The following is an 18,143-nucleotide window of genomic DNA, read 5'->3' as shown; positions in this document are numbered from 1 at the left end:
GCGTGTCCATCCAATCAGTGATGAGCCTTGCCGATAGCGGGTACCTACATTTTCCATTAAAGTGTAAAGTGATTTGTGGTGATTGGCACTGCAGGGCCACCGTACCTTTCTCCTTTAATGGATTCACGGTATCGATACATAGTGAAGATGGATGATTCAAATATGCTTCACTAGTTTCAGTCGTGGTTCTATAAACTGTATCGGCTGCTGCTCTCATCAACGTCTCTGTTGTTTGGTGCTTTTTACAGCTCTCCTCTCCATCGCTCACTCAGACATACACACTATGTAAATACACTCAGGGGCACAATCATAAGGACTGTTTGTGTGTGTGTGTGTGAGAGATATTTTTAGCCTCCTCTGCTCATCTCGCCTGTCAGTGGAGCTGACATTGATCAGGGGGGAGATGACAGGCCCACCATGCACCAGAGCTTCCACATGTTTCTGCACCGCTGATTGTTACCAACCTGGAAAGTGGAGCCGTGTTACGCTTTTCATCTCATTTAGATTCTGACTGAATATGTTTTGTACGATCTGTCGCGTGCTGATGTGTAAATTTGTTATTTTCAACAAATCTGTGCCTGAGGAACTTTGTAAATGCACAAAATCCTGTTGATAAGAAGTGATTTTCGTTCATACTGTATATATGAGGCTACATTTTACATTACATGATTGTAGACATTTGGAAACAGCTCTGATCCGCAGCGGTGGACAATGAGTCAACGCTGCAGGAACGACAATAAGAGTGTGTGGGTGTTTTAAGAGAGAAGCACAGCATTCCTATGCACAATTACCACCTTTTTAAATCCTTTCATAGGTCAATTAAATGCATGCGTCTAAGGAGGCTGTTGAATAACTCGGCCTCAAAACCATCTGTAATTTTGCTTCTACTTAAAGTGTAACTTCATCCCGAGGTCCTGAGCCCAACTCCACCCACTGCATGATTAGTGTGGTGGAGAACCATGGTGGTCCCCAGCCACATCAGTTCCAGACGTTGGCTTCAACCACAGTTATGCCCGAAGCCACAAGGTTGCCAAGGCAGTGCTAGTGAGAGAGAGAGAGAGAGAGGGTGGGGGAAGTCTCTGAGTGGTTGAGCAAAGTTAATTGAAAGGCTAATGCTAGCAAAAATTTAATGTACACTATTTGATTTACACTTTACTAGTGCAGCGCCCGTTCTAAACCTGCGTGTTTGACCTGCAGTAATTGAGCCGCAGCGAATAAAGACAGACTGGTCAACGGACTTGGTCAGACACAAGTACATCGTTAAGTTTTGATTGAGTCTAACGAGGTCAGGATTAAGGCCTCCTCCTGTTGAATGCACAAAGCAATACCTCAAATCCCTTTGAATACATGTTGTCACTGGGCCGAGGTGATGATAGGATTCAACGGACTGTATTTTGTGTTGTTCTTTTACTGAAGCACCTGTTGATTGATTCTCTCTCCTGTCTCCACAGTGTGTTGTTTCGTGGTCCACAAGCGCTGCCATGAGTTTGTCACCTTCTCCTGTCCAGGAGCTGATAAAGGACCTGACTCAGATGTGAGTACAAATGAATTCATCATTTTAACTCTTACGCTGTGTGTGACGGCGAGAACGAGACGGGTGAAACAAGAGTTCATCTATCACCACCACCACCAGTGTTGTGGTTGAGCAGCCTCCGTCTTTTGTCTCTCGTCTCATTCTCCTTTTGTTGTCTTGACAGTAACATTTCATCTTCACACACGAGAAAGTCTCTGATATTTACTTTTGATCGACTCAATATCGTAGATTTTAAACACACGACGCTGCCAAATACAACTAAAAACGACCAGGGAAACTCACATGTTGACAGAGAATGGAAGAATATCAGTTAAGGTGTTTTGAGCTTTGATTAAAGATTGTTTATGAAGATGAACAGCATGATGGTAAAGCCAGGTGTCTTGATCACCCCCTGGTGGCTGGCTGCTGAATGCATTGAAGCCCAGAAGTTATCCTTACATTTTCTGGACAGGTCGTATGTGAGAACACAAATGTCTGAGTCAGATCTTGTCTTGCCAGTCCACAAAATGTCGGAGTAAGCCCAGAAGACTCATGAAAATGTCAACTTGGCCAGACAACGATATTCAATACGTAATGTCCTGAATGCTGCGACACCCCTCACCTGCGTGTTCCCGACATTCTCCTGTTGTGTATATGTCTGACCCAGGAAATCTCCTTCAGCGTTCTTCATATGTAAAAAACAAACTCTGGAAAACATCTGGACCTTTTCTCACAGTTTGTGTCTGAAAACAACTCAACTTTCATTTCCCCACTCACAGGTTAAATCCTGTCACTGACTTGAACTCTGATGTTCTCCTCATTTCCTCTTCAGTATCTTTAATTATCATGCTTCCAACCACACCAGAATCATGTATTCTATATGGCTGCATGTTGCAGTGCTTCATTTATATTCTGCACCCCCTATGCACATTATTACACACATTCTGAGGTGCCTGACCTTATTTTATTAACACTCTTTAAATGTTCTTTTCATCTCCTCGCCTGCTCCGACAACATAAAGTGCCTTTAAGTGCTACTCTGATAATGATGACAATCGTATCCACCCTCTCGAGGAGCTGAGAAGAATATCGTTGATTTACATTCTTAAAATTCAAGCTTTTTTCTCTAATCTGTCCTTTAAGAGCACTCTCGGGACTCTACCTTCATCCTCTCAAAAACCCCCGGGGTCTTTAAGTTCCTTTGCTACGTCATTACCTCCCTCTGGAGTGCCCTTACTCTCTGACAAGTGCACGGAGAGAGCCGCCTCTAGAGGAAACCCAGTGTTTGTCCTTTGTCTTCCTGAGGCGTATTCTGTAGAACTGAAAAGTCTCTACGCTCGTCTTATTCTTTTTCTGCCGACTTAAACATCTTTCTCAATTTTTATCTTCTCCTGCCCCGACTGCTTCCTTCTTGTTTTCTCACAAATAGCTTCTACGGTGGGGTTTCTGGATCATAATTTGTATTAGTTTGTCCTCCTCTTATATCTGCAGGTTGTTAGAGAAGTTCTTAAAAAATGTTGTTTTGCTTTGTTGGCAGCAGAAGTGTCTGTTTTATCGCCTACACGCTCAAACAAAACAAGGGCACATAAAAAACCTCAGACAAAAATTCGGCCTTGGAGTTGATAATGGTAAAACAAACCACAGGCGCATGTTTATCGATGTGAATACGGTAGAAGTCATTAAAAAGAGAACTAAGATCTGGTTGTTCTCATTGTGTTTTACAACCAGATTCGGTTTCAAAAGCCGGAACAGATTTCTGTCTCCTTTCCTTCGCTGCACATTTGAACTTTCAGATCTTTTTGCTTTGATAAACATGACGGTTAAATATGCTTTAGAATTTCTTCACGGTTCAGCTGTTTGAAAACAATCTGTTTCTTCATTAGTCACTTAAATCTCATTCTGTTTCCTCTAACCTCCCCCACACACACACACACACACCTTTTACGACACTAGTCTATATTTCTATAATTGTCGTACATTCAACTCTCCCCTCCCTGAATCTATCCTCTACTATCTCTTGTCTCTGTCTCTGTCTCTCTCTCTCTCTCTCTCTCTCTCTGTCTCTGTCTCTCTCTGTCTCTCTCTCTCTCTCTCTCTCTCTCTCTCTCTCTCTCTCTCTCTCTCTCTCTCTCTCTCTCTCTCTCCCACATCCACCTCTTATTCTGTACATCCTCTATTTAAATGCCACTCCACCCAGGGGGCGCTGCTCTTAATTACGGGGGCCTCGCCACCCCCACCATGTCATCTCCTTAATGAGTTCGTGGCCTTACAACCTTGGTTCCTGCACAGTGGGAATGTAGGCTAGCTCTGCTCCGAACGGGCTTCGCATTTAAATATAGGAGACGGGAAGACAGGTAGCCTCATCAAGATGATTATACAAGGAATGAAAAGAAGAGGAGGAAGGTCTCAATGCACAGGTTTATAACACCAGGGGTTTCAAAGTCATGTGATGATGTAATATGTACATATCAAGGACAGAAATCTCATTGATTCTCAGGACTAAACACGGGTATTTATATATTTGCCTCTTTTGAAATCCAGATTAAATGTCCTTATTTGATCATAGAGGTGCTCGGTCTTTGTCGTGAAACACTGTGGAACACCTGGATGAAGATTTGCTAATAGTGCTGTCAGGTTTGTAGGGTTCAGCTCGACACGTTGTTTTCTCCCACGCACGCCTGCACTGAAGTGGCTTTTTGAGCATGAAACGCAGAGAGCGATGCACTTCGAGCAGTCATCAGCTCTGAGTTCAGTTATTTTCAGCTTGATCATGCAACACATTCAGGGGCCAGGGACAGATTGGTGCAACAACGAGTGGTGCAGCAGAATCACATATTATCAAAATCTTCCCAAATCATCTTTGTCAGACATTTTCACTTTTGCCCTGTCACCTCTCAGCAGGGAGGTTCTTGGTTTGAATCTCATGACAGTGGTTGTTCTGTGTGGAGTTTTCATGTTCTCCCCGTGTCTCTGTGGCTTTTCTCCTGCTTCCTCCCACAGTCCAAACACAAACACAGATTGTGGTTAGTTAACTGAAGACTCTCAACTGTCAGTCGGTGTGAGTGTGATGTTTGTGTCTGTGTGTTGGCCCTGTGATGTGGTGGCGACCTCGCCCAATGTCAGCTGTGATTGGCTCCAGCTCCACCCCCCCCTGTAACCCGTGCTGGTATGGATGATAGGTGGATGGATGGATCAGGTGTAATGTTCTGCTAATATAGAGACCAGATATTTACAGACTCAAAGGATTCTTGGAGCCAATCGTGTCAATCTTAAAATAGAATCAGCAACAACAATGATTAAATAACTTAATTATTTTTTTTTTTTTAAAGGTTGCAGCTTCATTTGATGAATAAACCATTTCTGCTTTTGTGTTGCTTAATTACATTTTGTAGACCAAGTAATGAATTGCAATTTATTTAAAAATGAAAAAATAATTGACAAAGCAATGAGACAATAAGAAGCAGACAAATTAATGATCTTGTAGTTGCACCCAAATGTCAGAGCTCGTATATTGTAGATTATTACTATTTCATAACATGTGGAATATTACTTCCATATTACTTAATCCTATTATCAGTGCCATTACTACTTTTTACTGCCACTTAAGTATTAATTTAATTTCTCATGTAAATTGTTATTTCTATGAGGCATTGGCTCTGCTTTTACTCACATTTAACTTTCTTATTTTTCTCTTAATAATCTATTGTTTTATTCTATTGTACGAGTAACCTGGCACAAAATGTTCCTTCGGGATTGATAAAGTCTATTTTATCTTATTCCTATGCGAGGATAAAATAACATGGATGAAATTACGTTTATGATTTCTCTGTGGGTGAAGCAGCAGCAGAGCAGCAGAGGATAAGGTCAAACTTCAGAGGAGGGAGGAGTGAACAGAAAGACATTTAACTTCTTTACAATCAGTAATATTGTGTAACTGTCTGTATAAATCAACCCACCACTCCCATTCCACCTCCCTCCTGCCCCCCCCCCGCGCCCCCTCTCTCTGTCAGCTGTGTATGTTTAAAAGAAGAAGTCAATTATAGATCTGGGTTAATAGAATGAGTTCCCTGTGGGAGAGGTCGAGGGATGAGATCCTCTAATGAAACCTACATTTCAGGCCCAGTGATATCCACTGTGTGTTTGTGTGTCCAGTGTGTTTGTGCACATGAAGGAGGATGGCACTGCTCCCAAACTAATTTAACAAATAATATTAAAAAGGAAGTTTATTTATACATCAATGTCATGTATTTTAAATTTCAATTAAGGGTGCACATCAAGGACTTTTTTCATTTTCTTCAACATTTTGGGGAATCTTTCATTGAAACAAATCAGTCATAAGTAGATTTCTAGAATAAAGTCATACTTTAGGTTAAGTGTATTTTTAGAGGGGGAATAACAGAAGCTCAGCCTGTCGCCTACGTTCCAATGACGGATGTGGAACATCTTGATAAGTTAAGCTTCAGTAGAAGTTTCACAAATAACTCCAGGAAACACGGGTTATTCTTGCTGCTCATTTCCTTTTTTTTCAAATTGTTCTCATTTAACGACTTTATTTTGGTCATATTATGATTTGATGTATTTCTCGAAATGTCAGAGTGGCCTTTTTACTCGGTTGTACGATACAAACCTTGTATTCTGATAACAGATGAAGAACGACAGCTTATTCTTTCATGAAGGTGAAATGGTCGGCCTGCATGTGTCTTTTTCCAGACAGAAGCAACACAGCTCAACACATAACATAAATATGAGCAAATATATATTTTCAGGGAGGGAAGAAGGAGAGGAATTTCTCTCAGGGTGTGAAGATGAAGTCGCCCAAAAATGTTGTGACCAGATGGTTAAAGAACGGCACTAAAACCACAAGGCAACCTTTGATGACATGGTGATCAGCATATGGAGGGAGGGGAGAAGGAGAGGGATTCCTCTCAGGGTGTGAAGAGGGAGTCACCCTCTCTCTTCTTCACTCGGTTCTTCCCTCCTATTTTTATCCCTCTTTCATTCCTCTGTGCTCCTCTCCTTTATCCAAAAGCGATTGCTCTGCATGGCTCCTTCAATCAACAAGAAACGCTTCAAACAGTCTCCGGCTCACAAACACTTAAACACTCCCAGAGGAGGGATTGTGAGCCTGAGGGGGATAAACACAATGGCACTGCATTTGTTTTATTGATGAGGACAAAAAAAGCAGCAGCTGCAGTCTCTCCTGTAGGAAAGTGAGTGTGCAGTCTGTTATTGAATCAGTGTGGGAGGAGAACATGTTAAATATAACTGGGAAATAACGTTTGCTCGGTTTACTTTAAGGAAACACACTGACTTTTTATAACTTCAACGTGAAGAGTGTGATTGTGAGTTATCAGCATCCATTATGTAGCCTGCTGATGTGCTGCTTGTATCACATAATCATCACGTAAACTAAATATACATTTGAATATTTAAATATGTTATTGCTCAAGGTTTAGTCAGTGAAAGGGTTAACCTGCCAGAAGGCTTTTAAGACTTTGACCCTGTCATTGTAGGAAAGGAGGAGGAATACAGCTGTTTGGTTCTTGTCTTCTCTGCAACTTGATTTTTTTATTGTAGCCTGGAAATATATTTCTATCTTTCACACTTGTGCTGTTTGGATGTTAAAGTGTGTTGAAATTAGACGATAGACTGTTTATAAAGATGGACGACATGACTGCTCCCCCAAAGTGAAGCCAAAGCACCTCTATCGCCACCTGGTGGCTGCAATTTAGGTCATAAACTCTGCCTCCCCCATGTCAGTGGACCACACTGAAAAGCCAAAAGTGCACAAATCACACAAATAAGTTTGTCTGTTATCACACTAATGATTATATTATATACATACATTTCTTATGTATTGTTTGAACACAGTGAGGAGGCACACAAAATGTATCTACCTCATTTGCAATCAAGTGTTTGTCATGTTTTGTTCATAAAGAATTGTTCAAAATTAAAACTTTCACCCAGGAGAAAATATCACTCTTTAAACTTAAAAGATATGATAATGTGACATTTATCATGATAATTATTGATAAATGGTTATTGGTCTGTATTTATATATTGATGACCACTCAAAGTGCCCGACAGCACAGTTTGCCATTCACCCTTTCACACACACATTCATACATTGCATCTATGGGCACACTTTTTCCTATGGGGGGGCCATTCGGGGTTCAGCATCTTGCCCAAGGACACTTTCGCATGTAGATGTGGAAGACTGGGATCGAACTGCCGACCTTCAGGTTGGTGGACGACCGCTCTATCCGTCAGCCACAGCCGCCCCAATCAGTATAGATTGATATGAAAATGTTTATTTTGATATAAGCTTTGGTTATAGCCCTAGAAATATTTGAATATGAAAACTGAGGTTGAAATAAGAAGGAAAATACAAACAATCCAGACCACAACTGTCTGGTGGGGACTTGAGACGCAGCAGATTTCTGACGACTTGTTTCTGTGCGGCAGAAGAACGGAGTCTGTCACGCAGTGTGATGACCGACACGACGGCATGCGTGTGTCTTTGTGCGTGGGGACTTGACTGAAGACGTTGGCGTGGTAAATAATGGACAACAGGGTTTTAAACCACAACAAAAGACGAGCAGAGAGTGAGACAAAGCACGGTGACAAGAAAACAGTCACAACAGCGCTGACTAATGGGCACTCATTGTTCTGGCGTCCTGTGCCGATGTTAGCTGTGGGTTTTCAGTTGAGACAACATGACATACGCAGCGCAGGAGACTTAACATACAACAACATTCATCTGCGTGTGGGCTCTCAGTGAGTGGAGTTAAAGAAAAACAAGAGCGTGACGGTTTGTATGTCTGGGAAATAATTACAGTCAGTGAAGCGGCTTCAAAATGGATTTTTGTGATCGATTTAAAAACAAACTTTTAATCTTTGTTCCTGGACAAGTTGATTGGTTGGAAAACGGTTCAAACTGGACCCGCAGATTTTATAGTAATGCAAGTTTTTAGGATGTACGGTCAGACGTATTTTAACACTGAATTATTTTAAACCTTCCGGCCTATTTGTGATGCTTTGAATTGATTATCTTTCTTGTGATTTGATCGAGCAACCGTCACAGAGAAGAGGAAGCAGTAAAAGTCAAGGTTTTCGTTTCTGTTCTGTTTTTCCGTTCCTGATCGATCTTTGAGTTTTCAAGGCGGACGTATTTAATTATTAGTGTTCTCGTCGGCCCTCCCTGCTGTTGCTCATCGCCGGAGCTTCAGTAGCACAATGTTCCCTTGTTTTTAAGAGGAGCAGTAAAAACGAGCAGGAGGCGGTCCTGTCCTTGAAAAAGACGATAACCAGCAGAGAAACAAACAAACGCAGATGCACACACAATAATGCAAACACACGCACTCTTGTGCAAAGAAACCCACTTGTCTACGCACAAGCGGTCGCAGGCACAGGCACAGTCTTTCAGACTTAACAAGCCAACACACACTTCAAAAGACACAATGAGGGAGCTGGGTATAATTCAGGCAGGGGCCGTCTGTATTAAAAGTAATTTAGCAGGACAGGTTGAGGAGGAGGAGAAGAAGAAATCAATCAGCCCGTGAGGAGGTTTACACTTACTGGACTGGTTTATATGAAAAATGTTCCTCTTCGCAAAGTAATCATTTGGTGCCATCAAAGCATCGTAGATGTGAGGAGATTAATAATCCAGTAAATAGCTGCATGATTAATAACTGATGGATCCACTTGGCAGAAGCATCTTAACGCCCACACTCGCGTTTCCCTGCTTCAACACAACCTGGATCTCTCTCATGTGGTGTATTGGTTGTTCTCACCACCTGTGTGTGTCTGTTGTGTGTGTGAGGATGAGCAGTCTCTTATTGGCCACACACACGTACAACCACACATGTTATGCATGTTGATGAAAGTCTTTTTCTAACCCTCACTCATACCAAATGTTCAGTAGTACACATGTTAAGATGTAAAGAATGGCTGAGTCATGAACACTATAAAATACATTGGGTAGTTAGAAAGTGATCGAGATGAACGAGTGGTGGTGAAAGATGAATATGAAAGAGATAAAAGAGGAGTAAAACTGCCATTTATGAATTTTTTCAATCTACTGCTTTGTGTCTGATCTACAGTCTCCATCTCTCTCTCTCTCTCTCTCTCTCTCTCTCTTTGTCTCCAGGACCCGAGGGCGAAGCACAAGTTTAAGATCCACACCTACTCCAGCCCGACCTTCTGTGACCACTGTGGCTCTCTGCTCTACGGCCTCTTACATCAGGGCATGAGATGTGACCGTATGTTCCCTTTAGCACACGTATACTTTTATGGTCTCATTTAAAGCAGAAATAGACGTAACCTTGTATTAGTATTTACAGCCAGATTACGTAGCACATTATATACTGGATTCAGGATTCATCCATGTCAATTTTGCATTAAATCAGTCAAAACTATATAACAACTGCACTGACATGGCAGTCATCATTAAATAGTGTTGTTATTATCAATATAGAACTTTTAACACCTAATGCTGACATCAATACGTTGTTATTCTTCTTAATATTCAACTATTGACATTTTTTGAAAATATATAGCGCTACATAGTTCAATGTTAAGAGAATATTCTCAAAGAGCAAACCACACCACAAATATACACGATGTTTGTGTGTTTTCCAGATTGCATGATGAACATCCATAAGCGATGTGTGGCCAATGTGCCGAGCCTGTGTGGGACAGACCACACTGAGAGGAGAGGTCGCATCCAGATCACCGCTGAGGTCAAGACTAATGTACTCACTGTTACCAGTAAGTATGACACACACACACACACACACACACACACACACACACACACACACACACACACACACACACACACACACACACACACACACACACACACAGAGTCAACCAACACAAATATATTTACCTTGAAGTTACTGTAGAATACTGGTTATATGTCTCCCTCTGCTGGTAGACGTACAGATGTGACGTGCTGATGCAACAGAAATGATGTGGAAGACATTTTTACATTATTACTGTTTGAAGGATGATGGATGTGCACGGTGATTGCGAGTGCCTCTAAGTAATGAATGGTGTCGCTGTGTGAGTGTGAAGCAGCGAGTTACTCAGAGAGAGTCCTGTCAGTCAAAATCCATTAGAAAAACAAAATGTTCATATTTACATACTTGAGTTCACGCTGTTTTCAATAGGTTTAAACATCAAAGGGGACATTTTACTTTAACTGCTGCATGTTCACATTATCAGGTCAAATCCCGCAGATTTATCTTTTCTTTTTCATCGTTTTAAGACAAAGTATTAGCCTGTCTTGTTCCAGTGAAATGTATTTAAACAGACAAAATATCTGACCTGAACAAGTCTCCTTTCTAAAGATAGATGTTCAAGATGCCCTCACATTTTTGCTGATGAGTTAATTTGCCTAACTGATGTTTTAATGAGCTGATAAATAAGAAGACTTCACCACCCTGTTGCACTCTTGTAGTTCCTTGTGCTACGTCTAGGTGGCAGCAGATATTTACATTACCCTCACAATAACTTTTTCAAACTGAAAACATTATAATGTTTTGCAGAAATTGGACTTTATTGTTATTTGGGAAAATCCTGTCGGTGCTTAAATGAGCTGAATTCAAACAAATATTTCTGACTTATGTAGAATAAACTTTATTCTTTAGCACAAACTTCAAACACTTGTTATCTAATGTTCAAATGTCCCAAATCTGATCACACTTCCACGTGAATGGTCGTTGTTTTGTTGGTCCTTTCTATCTATTCTACTTTAATGGGTGGGGGGTAACCCTGATCAGCAGTGGGAAATACAGACAGAATTTGAATGTATCATAAGGGGCCACGTGTGCGAATGTAGCAGTGGCGCACCTTCACTTCCTGTTTAAAACATCTGCTTCCTGTGGCGAGGCAAATCGCAGCATGGCTTCACATGGAATTCAACTTTTGTGAACTTTGACCCACGACACTCGCTTAATGCTTGTGTGACCTTAGACATATAAACCAGTTAATTTATCTTTCCCTTGCTGGAATTACATTTTTTACTCAAGATTATTTGAATCCTGACTTTGACAATATCAGTGTGGAAATTCCTCTGGGACTTGACAGTATTCACCATGAATTATGGCTTAAATAGTTATTAGAATTTAATTAATATCCTAAAGAACCTACACAGTATAGACATTAAATGTGCACGTGTCTTCCCTTTAAATTATTTCCTCCTGCATTATCTTTTGTTGGGATTCATTTTTTTTTGTGCTGCTCTGCTCTCTCCTGTCTCCTCCTGGTTCCCACGCTCGCAGACTGATCATTAGTGGGGATTTTCTGTGGGAAATGATAAGACAGCAGACTGCTAGGGCAGCAGTAAAGGCTGCACAATAGAGCAACATCAAATACAAGATACCCTTTCACCCCATTAGGATAGAGCTAAATTGTCAACCAGATATCTTATTTTTTTACATTTCAGCCTTATGCATCTATTAGTCGTGTTAGAATAAAAAATGTTACACCTATGTTTGTAATATTTTTTTTGCAGATGATACACAGTTTGAGTTTTGCTTCTTTCTTCAGCTGATGAGGATTAAAATCATCTCATCTAACTTGTGGTTGCAGATCATAGTCAAGCAAATAAGAGGCACAAGTGGTGCAGTACTCATTCGTGTCGACAGGGGTCAGTGTGCTGCCATGAGTGGCCTGCTCCCTCATTGCAGAGAGTTAAAAAAAAGAAAGAAAATGCACCACCACAGAGAACGAATCGTAGAAGCACCAGGAATTATTCCACAGCTTAACAGAGCTGGAGGAAATGGCTGCTACGCCGAACAATGCATTTGCGCTGTGGACTCTCAGATGCGGATTCAATCCAAGCAATCGACATGGGTGTGAAGTGTCACTTCCATCGATCAGCTGCGTGCCCACACCGCCCCTCCTCAAAGCTCAGGGTCAGTGGCACAGCAGACGATCAGCATCTCTCTCAAGGACACTCCAGCCGGGGAGGAGGTGCGATTGGGGCTTTGAGAGGTGCCCACCCCCACCCCCCCACACACACACACACTTTCCCTTGGAACTGCAAAAGTCAATAATATTGACTCGGGGAGTGTCGGCTCACAAAGTTACAATCATGTGCCATCAATCTTCCCACAGAACATGAACAAATGTGAGAAATATCAGTTGCATTAGTTTGCATTACGTGGGAAATTCGGACTTGTTGAGTAAATCCGTGTTTCTGTGAATTCGCCGGCCCTCAGGATCGGTGTTGTCCCGTTTCGAGACACTTGCAGGTGTTCTCGTCGCAGATGTAGACTGTTCAACACTAGCTTTGTTCTCAGCTGTGTTTTCTCACATTCCCACTGCCTGGAAACCCTCGAACACGGGCGTCACACTGTTCCCTCCAACCTGTGCAGATTATTCAGGCTCTTTCTTTACTCAAAATATTCACAACATGGCAGGAAGATCTCCCCCCCCGCCCTCCCCCTCAGCAGAAAACACTGAGCGACTGCTGCACAGGAATCAGAAGAGGCCTCGGGTCATGCTGAAAGAACAAACAGCAGATGTTGGACTTGTCATTTCAAGTCGGAGTGTGAACCGAATGCACAATGTCTCCTCGGTGGATCCGCCACGGCTGTGATCAGCATCAATCAACCACTCGTTTTCTTTGGTGTGAGGCCACATCGGGGGGGAAACGGTGATCTATTTCATTTGGCAGACTTTTGTAATATTCCAGTGCTTTATGTTTATCGTGTTCACGGCTCAAATTACACACACACAAGTAGATGGTTTCAAAGAAAGGTCGCTAAATGTCCCTGATTTTGTTTTTTTCTCGGTACATTAATTCCATGAGTTATTCCCTGGGAACACGGTGAAAATGTTGAAAAACGCAATGTTACCTCTGCCAAGGCCCAACAGTCCCCTTATGAAACCACATTTATATTCACTAGATCTGGATCTTTATTTGGATCTGCACCAAATTGCCCTCTTTTAATCAATATCTATGAATTATTCCCTGGGAAATAAGTGGAAAATGTCCCAAATAAAATGCCCTATCTCCCAATATTAAAGAAAGAGAAAAGAAATTCCTGGACCTGCCTGCAGATCCACATCAGAACCATAATGGTTTCTTCCCTGACTCATATTACATCCTTTCATGGAAATTGTTGTGAGTTGATTTTGTGTAATCGTTCTTACAAACAAACAAACCAACAAACAAAACCAGTTCACCAAGAGGAATCATCCGACAAAAGACTTCACTTGTGCAAGAGAGAGAGAAAGTCGAAGTTGGACGGAACATTAGAATCCTACTCCGACTCCAGTGAGGCTGCTTCACATGGGAGAAGGTGCACTGCCAACACCCACGCCGCTGTGTGCACATACAGTATTCTGCTGTTACTGCACTCTTATCTCCACTCGCCCTCCCTGTAGACACCATACACACCCCCCCTCTCTCTCTCTCACACACACACACACACACACACACACACACACACACACACACACACACACACACACACATATACCCAGACCCACACATGCTCATGTTTTATGCAATCACACACGCATCCACAGTCACATGCATGCGACACACCTGTACATGCAGATGGATTCGCTCGCCCTTCGTTTCACTCACAAAACTCCGACGCACAAAAAACACACACTTTTGTATTTACTGTAATTGTCCTCTGAGACCATTTGACATGCTACCCTCTTTATAGCTCTGCTCAACCACCATTTGATGGTCACTTTAACAGGCATCATCTAATATTTATTGACTTGCTCCGCGGAGGGCTTAATGTTGGCCATTAGGTCGGTGCTGTGGTTAACTTCTCGGAGAGCTTAGCGTAGCCGAGTGTTTTAGCTGCATGAAAAAACGCTTCTCGCTGACATCTTGAGTTGTTCTCTCACTGCCGAGCTCTCATTTCAGTGCTTGTTTAAAAAAAAAAAAAAAAGGGGGTTGCATGCTCCACAGTGCACTAAGAGCTGTGTGTGTGTGTGTGTGTGTGTGTGTGTGTGTGTGTGTGTGTGTGTGTGTGTGTGTGTGTGTGTGTGTGTGTGTGTGTGTGTGTGTGTGTGTGTGTGTGAGAGTTTCAGTTACAGAAAACGTCGTAGGCATAGACGGCCTTTCAGGTGAACTCAGGTGCACTGTGGTGGCAATAAGGAGCAGCCTCAGTATTATATCACACTTTAAACGTGACATTTTACATCTGCAGAATCTATCTCGTGCCTCACAGAAGGAGAGGGTTGCCGGTTGGGATCCCAGCTTTTTGTGGAGACCTGTGTTGAGTTGCGTTGCATGTTTCTCCAGCTTCCTCCAAGTTAATTGGAGACTCTCAATTGACCGTAGGTGTGGACAACATGGCAGCTCCCTGTATGTGAAGCCCTGCCTCCTCCATGTTAGTTATTAAAAAGTCAAAGAACGTGTTAAATACATTTTAGGCCGCTCTTATCACACTGATATTTGTTCAAGTGCCACCGCGGCTCCATCCCCAACCGCTACTGTGCAGACTCTGGTTCCAAATGCACAATATCCGTGTGTGTGTGTATATTTGTGTGTGTGTGCGAGCATCCTCCCTGCTTCTGGTAATTGGATGTGACCTCACAACTTGACCAGCAGCATTAACTGAACACACGTACACACTTATTAATATACACTAAAAACCCATTTGGGGATTTTACCGTCTGGAATACAATTACAGCCCAATAATAGAAAAGCTACAAAATACGGATTAGAGTTAGAGGTGACAACCTTCATCCGTCTGCATGGTCATTACCGACAAATCTGGCGAACCCATGACTTTAACCCCTCCTCTGTGGCCGAGCGGGTCGTCCGTAAATTGAAATGACGGTGGCTCGATGTATATTTATGTAGAAGGGCTGTATGAATGTGTGTGTGTGAATGGGTGAATGTGTCCCTTTGAGTGGTTAAGACTAGAGTAACATGATATAAATACAGTCCATTTAACATTTACCCATACAAATCAAGGGGTTGATGACATGTTTGTGTGACTTGTCTAACTGGCTGCTTTCATTCAGATAACACACATTATACTCTTTCTTTCTTCCCCCGCTCCCTCCAGTCCAAGAGGCAAGGAATCTGGTTCCCATGGACCCCAACGGTCTCTCGGACCCGTACGTGAAGCTCAAACTGATTCCAGACCCCCGCAGCGAGAGTAAACAGAAGACCAAGACCATAAAGTGCTGCCTGAACCCCACCTGGAATGAGACCTTTAAATTGTAAGGCTCCATTACACCACGTTCGGTGGTTTCTCATTTCATTTATTTTTCTGTCGCTCTTTGCCTTCTTCCTCGCCTCTCCTTCCTTCAGTCTCGGCCCATTTTATCTGTCTCCTCTTTCATCTCTCTCACTTGCTCGGTGCAGTGTTTTAAGAGCATCACATTATGCTCATCTTTCCAACCATGTGTAACCGCTGGCGCTCAGATTAAAACATCTGGCTCCTTATATTTATAAAAACCTTGCTTTCGGCGTTGGCTCCTCCACTTGGCTCCAATTATTTTCTTAATAAGCCACATCGCAGTTTGCGTGTGAGAGGACGGAGATTTGCATTTTCAGGCATCTGTGTGCAGATGCTAGGTTTGAGAGGCATTTTCTGCTGCCATCTAATAAGTAAATAAAAAAAACCTCTAAATGTACACAGGCTAGACAGCTACTCCAAAAAGTCTTGTATTTGAGAAATAAAGTGAAAGTGATTACCAGAGAAATGTTACTAGGCACTTTTCAGAGTCCACAAATTGTTATAGGATATAAAATATGCAGTCCGGCTGTTCTCATGGGGCTATAACGTTAAAAAGCTTTTAATATGAAAATGTCAAAATATTTAAAAAAGGCCTTTGGCCAACATCCAATCATTTATTGTCCTCGTTTCTCCCGCAGCCACCTGAAGGAGTACGATAAGGACCGCCGTCTGTCGGTGGAGATATGGGACTGGGACCTGACCAGTCGCAACGACTTCATGGGATCGCTGTCCTTCGGCATCTCGGAGCTCCAGAAGCTAGGAGTGGATGGATGGTGAGATTAAAGTAGGGATGGATGGAGGATCGGGGGACAGATGTGAGGCCGAGAAACCGAACAGGTAGAGGAGGAGGGAGAGTGAAGGTGACCTTGTTCATTACTGCGCTGCTGGAGAAATACTTTAGTTGGAGCTCCCTCCTCTTTTCATTCTGGTGATACTCGGTGCCAAAGCATCTCTACCCCATCTCTTTATCTCTGCTTCTATATCTCTCCACTACCCTCCCTCCCGCTCTCTCTCCAACTCGGTCTCTGTATCTCTCTATCTCCCTCTCTTTTTCGCTGACGCTGCCCTGTCAGGGATTTTAATGAGGTGCCAGCGTTTGAGGTGGAATGGTGGAGGTGGAGAGATGGCATTAAAACCCTGATATTCAGAGAACCTGTGTGTGTGTGTGTGTGTGTGTGTGTGTGTGTGTGTGTGTGTGTGTGTGTGTGTGTGTGTGTGTGTGTGTGTGTGTGTGTGTGTGTGTGTGTGTGTGTGTGTGTGTGTGTGTGTGTGTGTGTGTGTGTTTTGCTTTACTCCATCGACACGTGTGCAGCTTAAAAAACCTCACACCTTCTGGCACCGGGAGCCAAAGGGAGGAAGAGTCTCAGCGACGTGAGCGTAACAGCTGAGTTCTGTATGTTTCTGGAGGTGATTGTCCTGTGTGGGAGGTTTTTGTGTTAAAGAAGTAATTCATGTCCATAATTGCTCTTTAGTTTAAAAAAAAAAGACGTTAAGTGTTTATTGCAAAATGAGGTTCATTCATCTCAACAGCCTGCAGAAGATCGTTAGCTGGAAAATACTTTAGCTGCAACCTGTTTGCAGTTTGATTCCTTCAGATGTTCCCACTGTGCAAAGGCTCCTGAAACAAGTGGCCATGATCAATATTTTCGTATTAACAATGGATCACATGGCTACGTATTGGCGGAGCAGTATATGTGAGCTGCTGTATTCAGATTTATTACTCAGCACATCCAGGAAGTCGTTTCCTCTGAGAAAAAAAAGATGAATTAAGGTCCTAAAGTTTGTAGTTAATAAACTTAGCACCAAACATGCAGAGTGATAAAGGAATCTGGAATCTTGCTGATAAAAAACAGGTCCCACTTTGGATTTGGTGAGAAGATGAAAAATCTATTATCAACTGCTTAAAGGTGAAAATATGAGATCTGTGAAACTAAAGCATTAAAACCCAGCAAAGTGTTGTTTCTATGAATATCTTAGTTTTGCCGTGAGATATATAGAGGTTGTGCGATTAGTCGTAATCGGGCCAATAAGGAAAATTGCTCAGTTGATTGTGTGAAATGATGATGACGCTGTCGGCCCGTCTCTGTCTCCATCACCATGAAGGAGAGTGAATTACCAAATTATCAGCTGATTATTCCTCGAGACTTCACATCACTTTGCCCTACCTGTCAGCAGCAGCTCGGCTAATGGCCACAGTTAAACGCTGAAATTGTGCAAATGAATTGGGAATTGATTTGACTGGAAATATTCTCTCCTCAGGTTCAAGTTGCTCTCCCAGGAAGAGGGCGAGTACTTCAACGTCCCCGTCCCTCCGGAGGGGGAGGAGGGCAACGAGGAGCTCCGGCAGAAATTCGAGGTGTGTGTGTGTGTGTGTGTGTGTGTGTGTGTGTGTGTGTGTGT

At 42.5% G+C, this 18,143-nt stretch overlaps 1 protein-coding gene across 2 annotated transcripts in view; it reads left to right on the top strand.

The window, feature by feature from the left end:
- Positions 1-18,143, top strand: part of LOC118123258 (protein kinase C beta type) — a 73,072-nt gene that overhangs the window by 21,078 nt on the left and 33,851 nt on the right. For both annotated transcript variants that reach the window (XM_035180567.2, XM_035180566.2), the window contains exons 3-8: positions 1,452-1,534; positions 9,662-9,773; positions 10,153-10,281; positions 15,567-15,723; positions 16,382-16,516; positions 18,003-18,099. In XM_035180567.2, the coding sequence (XP_035036458.1) occupies positions 1,452-1,534; positions 9,662-9,773; positions 10,153-10,281; positions 15,567-15,723; positions 16,382-16,516; positions 18,003-18,099 (713 nt within the window). The remainder of the gene's footprint in view (positions 1-1,451; positions 1,535-9,661; positions 9,774-10,152; positions 10,282-15,566; positions 15,724-16,381; positions 16,517-18,002; positions 18,100-18,143) is intronic.

The sequence above is a fragment of the Hippoglossus stenolepis genome, chromosome 16 (genome assembly GCF_022539355.2).
Source record: "Hippoglossus stenolepis isolate QCI-W04-F060 chromosome 16, HSTE1.2, whole genome shotgun sequence".
In the NCBI taxonomy this organism is placed as follows: domain Eukaryota; kingdom Metazoa; phylum Chordata; class Actinopteri; order Pleuronectiformes; family Pleuronectidae; genus Hippoglossus; species Hippoglossus stenolepis.
Note: the sequence above shows the minus strand (reverse complement) of the source record. Positions and strands in the feature narration are given on the sequence as shown.